This window comes from Oncorhynchus tshawytscha, linkage group LG09 (genome assembly GCF_018296145.1).
Source record: "Oncorhynchus tshawytscha isolate Ot180627B linkage group LG09, Otsh_v2.0, whole genome shotgun sequence".
NCBI classification, from domain to species: Eukaryota; Metazoa; Chordata; class Actinopteri; order Salmoniformes; family Salmonidae; genus Oncorhynchus; species Oncorhynchus tshawytscha.
The window spans coordinates 50,291,756-50,304,161 of NC_056437.1; the positions used below are offsets into that span (position 1 = coordinate 50,291,756).

The following is a 12,406-nucleotide window of genomic DNA, read 5'->3' on the forward strand; positions in this document are numbered from 1 at the left end:
TCAGGAAGTTAAAGCTTCGTCGCAAATGGGTCTTCCAAATGGACAATGACCCCGAGCATACTTCCAAAGTTGTGGCAAAATGGCTTAAGGACAATAAAGTCAAGGTGTTGGAGCCCTGACCTCAATCCTATAGAAAACCCCTGACCTTAATCCTATAGAAAATATGTAGGCAGAACTGAAAAAGCTTGCGCAAGCAAGGAGGCCTACGAACCTTACTCAGTTACACCAGCTCTGTCAGGAGGAATGGGCCAAAATTCACCCAACTTATTGTGGAAGGCTATCTGAAACATTTGACCCAAGTTAAACAATTTAAAGGCAATGCTACCAAATACTAATTGAGTGTGTGTAAACTTCTGACCTAAATAAAAAAGTAAACATGGGCTATTAATGACATTTTTTTCACATGGTTGGGGTGCCAGAATATTCAGATATCAAAATGGTGTCATGGGCCAAAGAAGTTTGGATGGCATGCAGTAAACCCCTGGGGCTTCCAAAAAGTCAAATTGGCTTATCGCAACAAGTCATGAAAACAAACATTTGCTTTTTGGTCATAATTCAAGGTTAGGGTTAGCAGTGTGATTACGGTTAGAGTTTAAAATCACATTTTAAGAAGATAAATTGTAGAAATAGAATGAGTTTGTGACTTTGTAGCTGTGGTACCTAGTGACGACCAACATGCAGGAACGGCCCGAATAGGCCCACAGTTCACTTTCTTGAAGCTGGGGGGCAATGTTGAGTCGATATAGAATATGGGGTTTCCATGGAAATAGGGGAACGCTGACTTCTCGCTCAGCAGACAGTAAGGTGTCAAACAAATAATCATCAGCTGTTTTGTGAAGTTTTAGCAAGCCAACATGGGTAAGAAGTCATCAGATGAAGACAAAACTACGTTGGCGGAGGCCTTTATCAATTTTCAGTAAGCACTGTTTTATTAACCTTCTTAGCTAATAAACCAATCCAATGTTGCAACGCTAGTTTATTTGCAAATATCACTATCTAAAGTCAGTGAACTAACGTTAGCTAGCTAGTAAGCGAGACAGTTTGGCTAGCTAGCTAGATTTGCTTGTCAGTTTACTAAGCTAGCTGCGATCTGAATTGAAAAGCCGTACATGTAAAGCCTACTTTTTTATGATCCATTCGTTCAACTAGCTAGCTATATAGAATGATGCAGAAAGTCAGGACGTATGTTATAGCTCGATACATAATCTAGAGGCAAAAGAAACGCACACCCATTTTGGCGAGGTGCTGGCTAGCGGAGTGGAGTGCCGCATACTCTAGGAGCTCAGACGCAATAACGTAATAACCAACGTTTCGTTACACCCCGATGAAGACAGCTTGTCTGTCGAAACGTTGGTTATTAGGTTATTGCATCTGAGCCCCGAGTGTGCGGCTCTCCTTTAACTTTTCATAGCTAGATACATAACCTTTGAAATAGACAGAGACATTAAGCCTCTAGCTTGATAGACCTTAACGTTTTGAGCAATAGAAATTGAACGTGCCATTTTTTTTTTTTACATTGACTCGAACCACACATTCCCAGACTATGACTTACTTGTGTGTTGTATTTAGGCTCCAAGTTAAGAGAAAGGAAATACATGAGTGCCAGGAAGAGGTCAGTCAACTCGAGACAAAGAAGCAAAGACACACAGAATTGGTGAGAACATTAAGCAATTGTGAATTCACAGGGTCTGTATTAATTTTCCATTCCCCAAAACATCAGTAGTTTTATTTTGCTAAAACTTTATTAGTTTAAGACAAAGTTTCCCCAAACATGGTCCCCCCCACCCCCAGCACTACACAGTAGATTCAAATAATCGAAAATTGATGTGTTGTCAGCGGTGTAGTGCTAGGACAAAAACCCAAATGTGGCACCAAGGTCATTGAATAGCCTATCCACTGACTCATTGAGTGAGAGAATCTGCATTATAAAATGAATGTGTTTTGTGCTCACACAGAGGGAGCAGTTGAAAGAGGAGCAGTTGGGGCATATCAAGGTCTTGCGGAAGCAGGCTAAAGAACAGGAGAGTAAGCTGGAGCAGAGAGAGGTGGTCAACAAAGAGCAGGTGGAGCAAGCTCTGCAGCAGAACTTGGAGCTAGTCCGCAGCCAGGAGAAAGAACTGGCAGGTAGTCTCTCGGCTCTCCAATACGATATACCATAATCATAAAGCTACCTGTCAAAAACTGTTTTTACCATCCACCGGTACTCCCCACCTGGAATATTATGAATGTGCAATATTAATGTAACATGAATACAAATAGTTTGTCCCTGTGCGTGAGAGAGCTGCGCGCTGAAGTCATCCGCCTGGAGGAGGAAGTGCTCGTCTTGCAGGCCGAGAGGCACATCAGGCAGGAGTATAAGATGGCCGGAAGTCAAGAGCACCAGCAGCAGATCCAGCACCTGGAGGCTGAGCTGGCTCAGATGCAGAAGGGGTTTCAGGAGATGGCAGGTACATGCACTCACAGGCTTGGCTCCTCTAAGAGATGGATAAACTAAGCCCATTTTTTCTGGGAAGTCAACTCTTATTCAGACCCCTGTAACCCTATACAAACCAGTAACTGGTTTTAGGAATCAACTTCTCTTGCGAAGTAAGATTGAACCTCAAAATAATTGAATCAAAGAGATAATATTTACAAAAACAAAAGTCAATTCATTTACAAGACAGAGACAGATGTCCTCGCAGCTTTTCCTTGACCGCGTGTCTCTTACTTCTACAGACAACATTCAGCGCTCTCTTGATGTAACTTTCAATGAAATTGACAAGAAGACAGTGCATCTCATAGATGACAAAAAACAACTGGCTACAGAGGTAAGACAAGGCACATCAGCAGAACAGATTTCTTTATTTTCGATGATAACACACTTTTTCCTCAGAGGGCCATCAAACACCTTGACAAGCACAGCCGACAGGAGATCAAAGAGAATGAGTGGCTGAAGAGAGAGGTATGGCATATGTATGGTTGAAAATATAAACAGCACATTAGGTTTGCTTTATTTTACAGTTCATAATCTGGTAGTCATGATTTGTTCTAAAAGAAAGCATAAGAAAGCACAGTAAGACCCATCATTTTTGTTTGTGTGACCCTATTGTTACACAGTATACACTGAGTGTACCAAACATTAAGAACACTCAACACTTGAAATTGAGTCCCCCCCACCCCACAAGGTGTCCAAAGCGTTCCACAGGGATGCTGGCCCATGTCGACTCCAATGCTTTCCACAGTTGTCAAGTCGGCTGGATGTTCTTTGGTTGTTGAGTAAAGTATTACCAGACATGATCAGAAAGCACATCCCCTTGCTCCAGGGGTCTGTACCAGAAAGATGGATTCATGAGTATAAATTATCCAGCTAACTGTCCAAAATAATTTCATATTTTTGAGAAATATAGATTTAAAATTGACAAGTTATAATTGACTGAACAGCAACAACCAATATACAATTTTTCTTAATCAACCAGAAAATCAAGTTTGCGTGGCTGTTTATCAAATTTAGTTGGCTAATTTAATTATCCTGCTTTCTGGAATACCCCACAGCTTGCCATTTACACAAGAGAGGTATCCATTACAGCATTGGCCGTCCAACAACTGGAGGAGGAGAATCTTGAGCACATGGGTCAACTGTTTGAGCGTCGCCTGGAGGACCTGCAAATCTCTAGGTCCTTCACCTCAACATAACTCTTCACCCACATTCATATACTGTGACATGCCATGTCATATGTTACTGAATGAAGCTGGACAGCCTGGTCCCAGATCAGTTTGTGTTGCATAGCCAACTTCTATGGTCTTTGTCATGCCATTTTTGGGCAAGACAGCCCAAACAGATCTGGGACCCGGCGTCAATTATATGCAATGCTATTCTATTAATCCACTCACCTGTGGTAAAACGGCACTCTCCTTGCTTTCCATCTGTGGTCTCACTCATCTCTCTGCTCTCCTGTCCACAGAAACGTCTTCCTGACTCAGGCGGCAGGCCTGGGACCCTCTGACTCCACAGTACAGGAGACCATTATGAAGAGTAACACTCAAATATATATATATATATTTTTTTGTCACATGCGCCGAATACAACCGGTGTAGACCTTACAGGGAAATGCTTACTTACGAGCCCTTAACCAACAATGCAGTTTTAAAAAATACAGATAAGAATAACAAATAAAAGTAACAAGTAATTAAACAGCTGCAGTAAAATAACAATAGCAAGACTATATACAGGGGGGTACTGGTACAAAGTCAATGTGCGGGGGACACCGGTTAGTTGAGGTAATATGTACATGTAAGTGGAGTTATTAAAGTGACTATGCACAGATGATAACAGAGTAGCAGCGGTGTAAAAGGGGGGGGGGGATTGCAAATTGTCTGGGTAGCCATTTGATTAGTTGTTCAGGAGTCTTATGGCTTGGGGGTAGAAGCTGTTTAGAAGCCTCTTGGACCTAGACTTGGCACTCCGGTACTGCTTGCCATGCAGTAGCAGAGCGAACAGTCTGACTAAGGTGGCTGGAGTCTGACAATTTTTAGGGCCTTCCTCTGACACTTCCTGGTATAGAGGTCCTGGATGGCAGGAAGCTTGGCCCCAGTGATGTTCAGGGCCGTTCACACTACCCTCTGTAGTGACTTGCGGTCGGAGGCCGAGCAGTTGCCATACCAGGCAGTGATGCAACCCTTCAGGATGCTCTCGATGGTGCAGCTGTAGAACCTTTTGAGGATCTGAGGACCCATGCCAAATCTTTTCAGTCTCCTGAGAGGGAATAGGTTTTGTCGTGCCCTCTTCACAACCGTCTTGGTGTGCTTGGACCATGTTAGTTTGTTGATGTGGACACCAAGGAACTTGAAGCCCTCAACCTGCTCTACTACAACCCGGCGATGAGAATGGGGGCGTGCTCGGTCCTCTTCTATATTCCACAATCATCCCCTTTGTCTTGATGACGTGGAGGGGGAGGTTGTTGTCCTGGCACTACACGGCCAGGTCTCTGACCTCCTTGTAGGTTGTCTCATCGTTGATCAGGCAAACCACTTTTGTCGTCGGCAAACTTAATGATGGTGTTGGAGTCGTGCCTGGCCGTGCAGTCATGAGTGAACAGGGAGTACAGGAGGGGACTGAGCATGCAACACTGAGGGGCTCGTGTTGAGGATCAGCATGGCAGATGTGCTGTTACCTACCCTTGCCACCTGGGGGCGGCCTGTCAGGAAGTCCAGGATCGAGTTGCAGAGGGAGGCATTTAGTCCCAAGGTCCTTAGCGTATTGATTAGCTTTGAGGGCACTATGGTGTTGAATGCTGAGCTGTAGTCAATGAATAGCATTCTCACATATGTGTTGCTTTTGTCCAGGTGGGAAAGGGCTGTGTGGAGTGCAATAGAGATTGCATCATCTGTGGATCTGTTGGAATAGGTCTAGGGTTTCTGGGATAATGGTGTTGTGAGCCATGACCAACCTTGCGAAGCACTTCATGGACTGTGGCCAACCATCAGGTTATGATGATCAATTGTATGTTTTATTTGACATCCTTGTACAAATGTCAGCAACAAGCTGAATTGAAAGTACAACTTAAATACAAATTAACAAAAACACAATATACAAACACAGCTATCTTCAACTGTTTAGCAGGCGAACCAAAGCTGGGATAGCACTGCAGAGATAGTTATCGGTCCTGCGGTGTAGATCCTAGGTCTAGGATGTCTTTCAAATTGAAACTTTTTGCTGACAAGTGAAGACATTTGTCCAGTGTTGCCAGTAGTGCAGCTCCTTGACCTGAAGCAGGGAAGACCACAAGAGGGACAGAGTAGTGATTCCTTGTCACTTTTGGAGTTTGTGCAACAGTTGCTGCCTTAGATTGTATTGACAAGCATATATCACAAATCTAAATATGTTAGCCTTTCTGAAATACTCACGTTTCTTAATGATCTGTTATTGCCACTTACAAATGTCAATTATCGCAATCGTCTGACAAAATAATTTATTTGTCACATGCTTTGTAAGCAACAAGTGTAGACTAACAAATGCTTACTTATGGGACCGTCGCAACAATGCAGAAAAAAAAAGAGAAATAAAATTGAAAGATGCACAATTTCACATGAAATGGGAAGCAAGTAGAAATAGACATACCGGATCATTTTGATCTACAATTAAATTTTTCGGAGACGACGACTTTCCTTTGATTGGTTAGTAAAACAATCTTCCACTAAGTGGGCACCAGTGTACCACTGAGAAGGGTGCTGTGATCAGTATCGTTTAACTCTAATGGGAGGCCCGCCCGGGCACAGGAAGCCACTGAGTCACAGCTCCCTCCCCAAGACTATTTGGCAACATGTTAACACTCATTTCCGTCTAAGACGGCATGTCCTCTCAGCTCAACTCAAGATAAAAATTAAACAATGGCTACCAGCATGTTCCTCTCTTGGAATGTGGCATTTTCATTTACTGAGCTAATTCTTTTCACCCCTAACCCTATCCACATTTCCTCCATATTGGATACTGTACAGGCTTTTATCTTTCAGTAAATCACTGTAGTCATTTTAACCCCTCCCTCCCAATTTCTAATATTTTTCAGGATTCCCACCAGACGGGGTAAGCAGCAGCCCAGTACCTCCCCTCCACCCAGCATCAGAAGCATGGCGGGCTCAAAAGCAGGCCAAAGAGTTGGAGAGGGATGAAACAAGTGGCAGCTGCAGTGAGGCAGCCTACAGGCCAACAGAGGACCCCCTTCAGGACCTCAGTGTGCTTCTGTACGGCAGCCAGACCTACCTGCAGGTAAGACCCATCTCAGGCTATTCTCGGATTCAACACATCCGTTAGCGTTGGAGTAGAACTGAATCTATAAGTCTATGGGCATATCTCAATAATCAAATGTGGTTTCCTCGACTCACCTTTCCTCCATCCTGTGCTGACATTAAGAGGTATCTTATAACACTATTCAACTCAGCTTCCCTCGACCAAGTGCATAAGCGCTGTTTACAGCAGTTGTCTAAGTTACATTCACCTTGCTTTGGCCGATAGTTCTTCCATTTGAGGGTGGCTCAGGTCGAATAGAAAGCAAAAACATGGTCCAACCCATTTTTGTTTTTCTTAGTTGCCAAAGTTCAGTAGTAAGATAAAGCTGTACTGGCAGCCTCCATCGTCATCTGTCGATAGATATATAGGTCAGCCTCAGCTGAGCGACAGCACAAGCTAGAGCTCGTAGCTACACTGAACAAAACTATAAAAAGCAACATGTAAAGTGGTGGTCCCATGTTTGAGCTGAAATAAAAGATCCCAGAAATGTTCCATATGCACAAAAAACTTCTCTCAAATGTTTACATTGCTGTTAGTGAGCATTTCTCCTTTGCCAAGATAATCCATCCAGCTGACAGGTGTGGCATATCAAGAAGCTGACTAAACAGCATGATAATTACAGGTGGAACTTGTTCTTGGCACAGTAAAAGGCTACTTTAAAATGTGCAGTTCTGTCACTCAACACAATGACACAGATGTCTCAAGTTTTGAGAAGCGTGTAATAGACATGCTGACTGCAGGAATGTCCACCAGAGCATTGAATGTTAAGTTTTCTACCATAAGCCACCTCAAACGTCATTTTAGAGAATTTGGCAGTATGTCCAACTGGCCTCAACCGCAGACCACGTGTATGACGTTGTGTGGGCGAGCGGTTTGCTGATGTCAACGTCATGAACAGAGTACCCCATGATGGCGGCGGGGTTCTGGTATGGGCAGTCATAAGCTACAGAAAATGAACACAACTGCATTTTATCGATGGCAATTTGAATGCACAAAAATACCATGGTAAGATCGAGGCCCTTTTTTTTAAAGGTACAGTGCCTTGCGAAAGTATTCGGCCCCCTTGAACTTTGCGACCTTTTGCCACATTTCAGGCTTCAAACATAAAGATATAAAACTGTATTTTTTGTGAAGAATCAACAACAAGTGGGACACAATCATGAAGTGGAACAACATTTATTGGATATTTCAAACTTTTTAACAAATCAAAAACTGAAAAATTGGGCGTGCAAAATTATTCAGCCCCCTTAAGTTAATACTTTGTAGCGCCACCTTTTGCTGCGATTACAGCTGTAAGTCGCTTGGGGTATGTCTCTATCAGTTTTGCACATCGAGAGACTGAAATCTTTTCCCATTCCTCCTTGCAAAACAGCTCGAGCTCAGTGAGGTTGGATGGAAGCATTTGTGAACAGCAGTTTTCAGTTCTTTCCACAGATTCTCGATTGGATTCAGGTCTGGACTTTGACTTGGCCATTCTAACACCTGGATATGTTTATTTTTGAACCATTCCATTGTAGATTTTGCTTTATGTTTTGGATCATTGTCTTGTTGGAAGACAAATCTCCGTCCCAGTCTCAGGTCTTTTGCAGACTCCATCAGGTTTTCTTCCAGAATGGTCCTGTATTTGGCTCCATCCATCTTCCCATCAATTTTAACCATCTTCCCTGTCCCTGCTGAAGAAAAGCAGGCCCAAACCATGATGCTGCCACCACCATGTTTGACAGTGGGGATGGTGTGTTCAGGGTGATGAGCTGTGTTGCTTTTACGCCAAACATAACGTTTTGCATTGTTGCCAAAAAGTTCTGACCAGAGCACCTTCTTCCACATGTTTGGTGTGTCTCCCAGGTGGCTTGTGGCAAACTTTAAACAACACTTTTTATGGATATCTTTAAGAAATGGCTTTCTTCTTGCCACTCTTCCATAAAGGCCAGATTTGTGCAATATACGACTGATTGTCCTATGGACAGAGTCTCCCACCTCAGCTGTAGATCTCTGCAGTTCATCCAGAGTGATCATGGGCCTCTTGGCTGCATCTCTGATCAGTCTTCTCCTTGTATGAGCTGAAAGTTTAGAGGGACGGCCAGGTCTTGGTAGATTTGCAGTGGTCTGATACTCCTTCCATTTCAATATTATCGCTTGCACAGTGCTCCTTGGGATGTTTAAAGCTTGGGAAGTCTTTTTGTATGAAACTTCTTCATAACAGTATCTCGGACCTGCCTGGTGTGTTCCTTGTTCTTCATGATGCTCTCTGCGCTTTTAACGGACCTCTGAGACTATCACAGTGCAGGTGCATTTATACAGAGACTTGATTACACACAGGTGGATTGTATTTATCATTAGTCATTTAGGTCAACATTGGATCATTCAGAGATCCACACTGAACTTCTGGAGAGAGTTTGCTGCACTGAAAGTAAAGGGGCTGAATAATTTTGCACGCCCAATTTTTCAGTTTTGATTTGTTAAAAAAGTTTGAAATATCAATAAATGTCGTTCCACTTCATGATTTTGTCCCACTTGTTGATTCTTCACAAAAAATACAGTTTTATATCTTTATGTTTGAAGCAAGAAATGTGGCAAAAAATCGCAAAGTTCAAGGGGGCCGAATACTTTCGCAAGGCACTGTATGTGACCAATGGATGCATATCTGTATTTTCAGTCATGTGAAATCAATAGATTAGGGCCTAATTTCCTCATATGAACTACAACTCAGTAAAATGTTCATGTTGCATTTATATTTTTGTTCATTATAAATATTACAGCAGTGTGGCTTGGGTGTTCCTTATGCATGCTGCTAAATCACAGCAATAATCTGTATCCAAACCATGTGCCCACCTGATTCACTTGGGAATTTCATTTTACCAGCGTTGAAGAGAACATGATTTCAGTAAGGCGCTAAACAAAGTCATGAATGTGACATCGAACTTGGCTTTCCTTTTGATAGATGCCATTCATTTTAGATTCAGAAGGTATTGAATCAGACATTCAGCGCTTCATTGAATCCTCCTAAAAAATTAAAAATAAAAACCCAGGGACAGAGGCTTGAGTGAAGGGAGCGAGAGCCTTAAGGATTGCCTCTGTGCCACCTCTTGGCAGTGGATGCAACCGAGACAACGTAGGGATCTGAGAGAAACAATCTCTCTCCTTGTTGCGATGGGAAATCTTGGGCCAAACAGGATGCATCTCTTATATGGGACTACTCCCTTCCCCCTCTCTGTGCTGGCCAGCAGGGAGACATGCACCTGGGCCCTCTGGAGATGAAGCTGCTGACTGTGGTGGGCCAGGCTCTTCCCCTGCACCCTGTGCCATCCGAGACCCCCGGCTCCAAAGGCTCCTCCTCAGCTCCAGAGATGCTCCAGGCTCCCGAAGACTGGCCCCTCACTGCCCGCATCATCCACAAGAGGTTCAAGTAGCCAGGCCCAAGCACTAATACACACACTTTTGTAAATCTAGCATTGGCCTCATGTTGGGATCAGAGACATTACCATTAAACCTGCAATGATTCTACAAACTCAAGGGTCTAAGAATATATTCTTAAGCAACAATTAAGCAACAACGGCACGTGCCACATGATGCTTCACAGGTTTAAAGTAGCTCAGAGTAGAAGTATTGATCGAGGTTCTGTCCATATAATTCTATTAATTAAGATCTATAAACAAACGCAAGATACTCAAATCACCCACAAACTCAAGATACTGTTGCAAAACACTTTATTGAAAAAAAAAAAAAAACAATCTACCAAATCCTGCATACATTTATTTATATATTTAATATAAACAAAAATATAAATCTGCAGGTACAATGCAGTTAAAATGCTAATTTGATGAATAGAATAACCTTCATGTTCTGACCATCCTGCACATGTCCCACCCACCCCCATGATGGAAATGATCCATTTTATATACACAAAGCACCGATCAACAGTGCTCCATTTCTCCCCCCCCCCCGCTCAACTGGATCCTACTGCCCACTTACCCGACATTCATTTAACATACTTTATCTGTGCTTGAGTGATCTTGTATGGCTTAATAGACCAATAGAATAGTCCCAAAACTGCTAACCCAGCCCTTCTGGCACTCTAGACAAGCTAGAGCAAACAAAGTATTTAAAAGATTTCAAATAGTATTTCAACCTAGATCTGACACTTAGAGCTGACCAGTGACATCCACAGCTCTTTCCCCTGCCCCCTGTGACCACCTCCTTTCCCCCAACCCAGATGCTGGTCTATGTAAAGATGGCCTGAGCATGAAGGACACTCTGCACATTCATTTTGGAAAGGCAGCCATAGAATAGTTCCATGTAAAATAAATTACATGCCAAGTGTAAAGCATAAAATGTGGATCGTTCCCAACGCAATGCCGGCAAATCACAAATGTAGTGCTTTGCTAGTGAGTGAAAATGTTCCCTTAAGAAAAAAAAAAGACCCAAGCTCACAGAATTGACTATTGAATCATTAAACTTGTTTTATGCCAATATCACCCCAGGGTTGTGACTGAGCTACTAAGAACTGTGCTTGACATTATGCTGGTTCAGTCGGTTACATTTTTCAATCTTTATATTAACTTTTTTTAAATTTATTTTTTTAACTCAGTCACACTCAAACTCCAATTATACAAATCCAATCATACCCATGTATACACCTGAAGAGTTCAATGTCATATCCTCCGTGGGTATAAATAAATACAAACAATGCACAAGGAATGTCTACTGCAAACGTAATACAATTTCTTTTGAAAGTCATGGTATAAACAGAGGTTAGCTTTACTAATCAGTTATGGTTCAATTAGATAATGTACGATTGATGATCGGATCAAGCAATTCTGTGATAAACCACTATTTTCCATACATAACAGCAAAGTCAAAATGTCTCCCTTTCCGTAACCATTTGTATCTTTTACAGAAGACAAATGGAATGAGTGATCCCTGTAGAGGGGTTAGAATGGCAGCGCACACTGTTTCTCAGAAGACCAATTACAAAATGGGATTCGTGTCCTATACTTGACGCCTCTTGGACAAGGTTCCCCCCCTTGAGTCCTTATTTGTGCTGATATTCTCGACGAGGAGTATAACAGTTAACTGGATTTTTGCTTGAAAGTTAGTCTCGCTGCTTCATGGTTTGTCTTCGGAGGGCAAAAGCCTCCTTTTTAAGTTACATGAACTGCATCTGCTGAGAGAAAGATAAAGGCCATGTTGAATGTATTTATTTTTTAAGTGCCAAACATTAATATTCCTTGTTCCTTGATAACCAACCAAGTACCTTCACAAAATGTAGGCCAGAATATAATAGAACAATCTTTGTAGATATCATATTTTCTCCAGCACTTGCGTTCTCGGATGTGTGTTTGATCAGGACAGCAGTGTGTCCTCAAGGAAGGTCATTGACACGATTCAGTTAATCGCTGGTCCTGTGTCATGACTAGTTGAGAAGTCCTCCAGGCACAAAACAGGACATATGACATATTCTTAGATCAAAAATGCCTTCCATCCAGGACATACTTTTGGCCAAATCAAACACCTGAAAGCATAGTGCAAAATAAATTACTATCTATTAAATACATTCTGGCCACATTGATTTAATGCAAATGGAATGTATTGCAATGAAGATAACAGCTAAAGAAACATTTTTAAAAAAAGGGGGGAAACGAT

General features: G+C 42.4%; 2 protein-coding genes across 24 annotated transcripts in view; one reads left to right on the forward strand and one right to left on the reverse strand.

Annotated features, from left to right (window-relative positions):
* Nucleotides 1-311: 311 nt before the first annotated feature.
* ccdc83 (coiled-coil domain containing 83) lies at nt 312-11,213 on the forward strand. Of its 3 annotated transcripts, none has more exons than XM_024432192.2 (10): nt 312-916; nt 1,570-1,654; nt 1,956-2,124; nt 2,280-2,447; nt 2,716-2,807; nt 2,873-2,941; nt 3,532-3,653; nt 3,942-4,012; nt 6,543-6,742; nt 9,988-11,213. In XM_024432192.2, exons 1-10 carry the CDS (start codon nt 855-857, stop codon nt 10,171-10,173), a joined length of 1,224 nt encoding a protein of 407 aa, XP_024287960.1. In that variant the 5' UTR covers nt 312-854; the 3' UTR covers nt 10,174-11,213. The 3 variants fall into 3 exon arrangements, with proteins under 3 accessions (XP_024287960.1, XP_024287961.1, XP_042182945.1); XM_024432193.2 differs by having other exon boundaries at nt 9,991-11,213; XM_042327011.1 differs by lacking the exon at nt 2,873-2,941.
* picalma (phosphatidylinositol binding clathrin assembly protein a) overlaps nt 10,454-12,406 on the reverse strand; it is a 56,007-nt gene continuing 54,054 nt past the window's right edge. For 14 of the 21 annotated variants that reach the window (XR_006084106.1, XR_002954681.2, XR_002954679.2 and 11 more), the window contains 2 exons: nt 12,018-12,275; nt 10,454-11,927 (listed from right to left, as the gene is read on the reverse strand). Coding sequence is in view for 2 of the 21 variants with exons in the window: in XM_024432188.2 (XP_024287956.1) it covers nt 11,910-11,927 (18 nt within the window). In the remaining 19 variants the exon portion in view is untranslated. The remainder of the gene's footprint in view (nt 11,928-12,017; nt 12,276-12,406) is intronic. The other 7 variants (XM_024432185.2, XM_042327008.1, XM_024432188.2 and 4 more) reach the window with 3 other exon arrangements.

What these genes read in the sequence shown, in the direction of transcription:
- ccdc83 (XM_024432192.2), top strand. Translation starts at nt 855, where the DNA reads ATGGGTAAGAAGTCATCAGATGAAGACAAAACTACGTTGGCGGAGGCC. An exon ending in CCAGGAGAAAGAACTGGCAG is followed by an intron (nt 2,125 to 2,279) that starts GTAGTCTCTCGG and finishes TGTGCGTGAGAG; the next exon opens with AGCTGCGCGCTGAAGTCATC. An exon ending in AAAAACAACTGGCTACAGAG is followed by an intron (nt 2,808 to 2,872) that starts GTAAGACAAGGC and finishes CTTTTTCCTCAG; the next exon opens with AGGGCCATCAAACACCTTGA.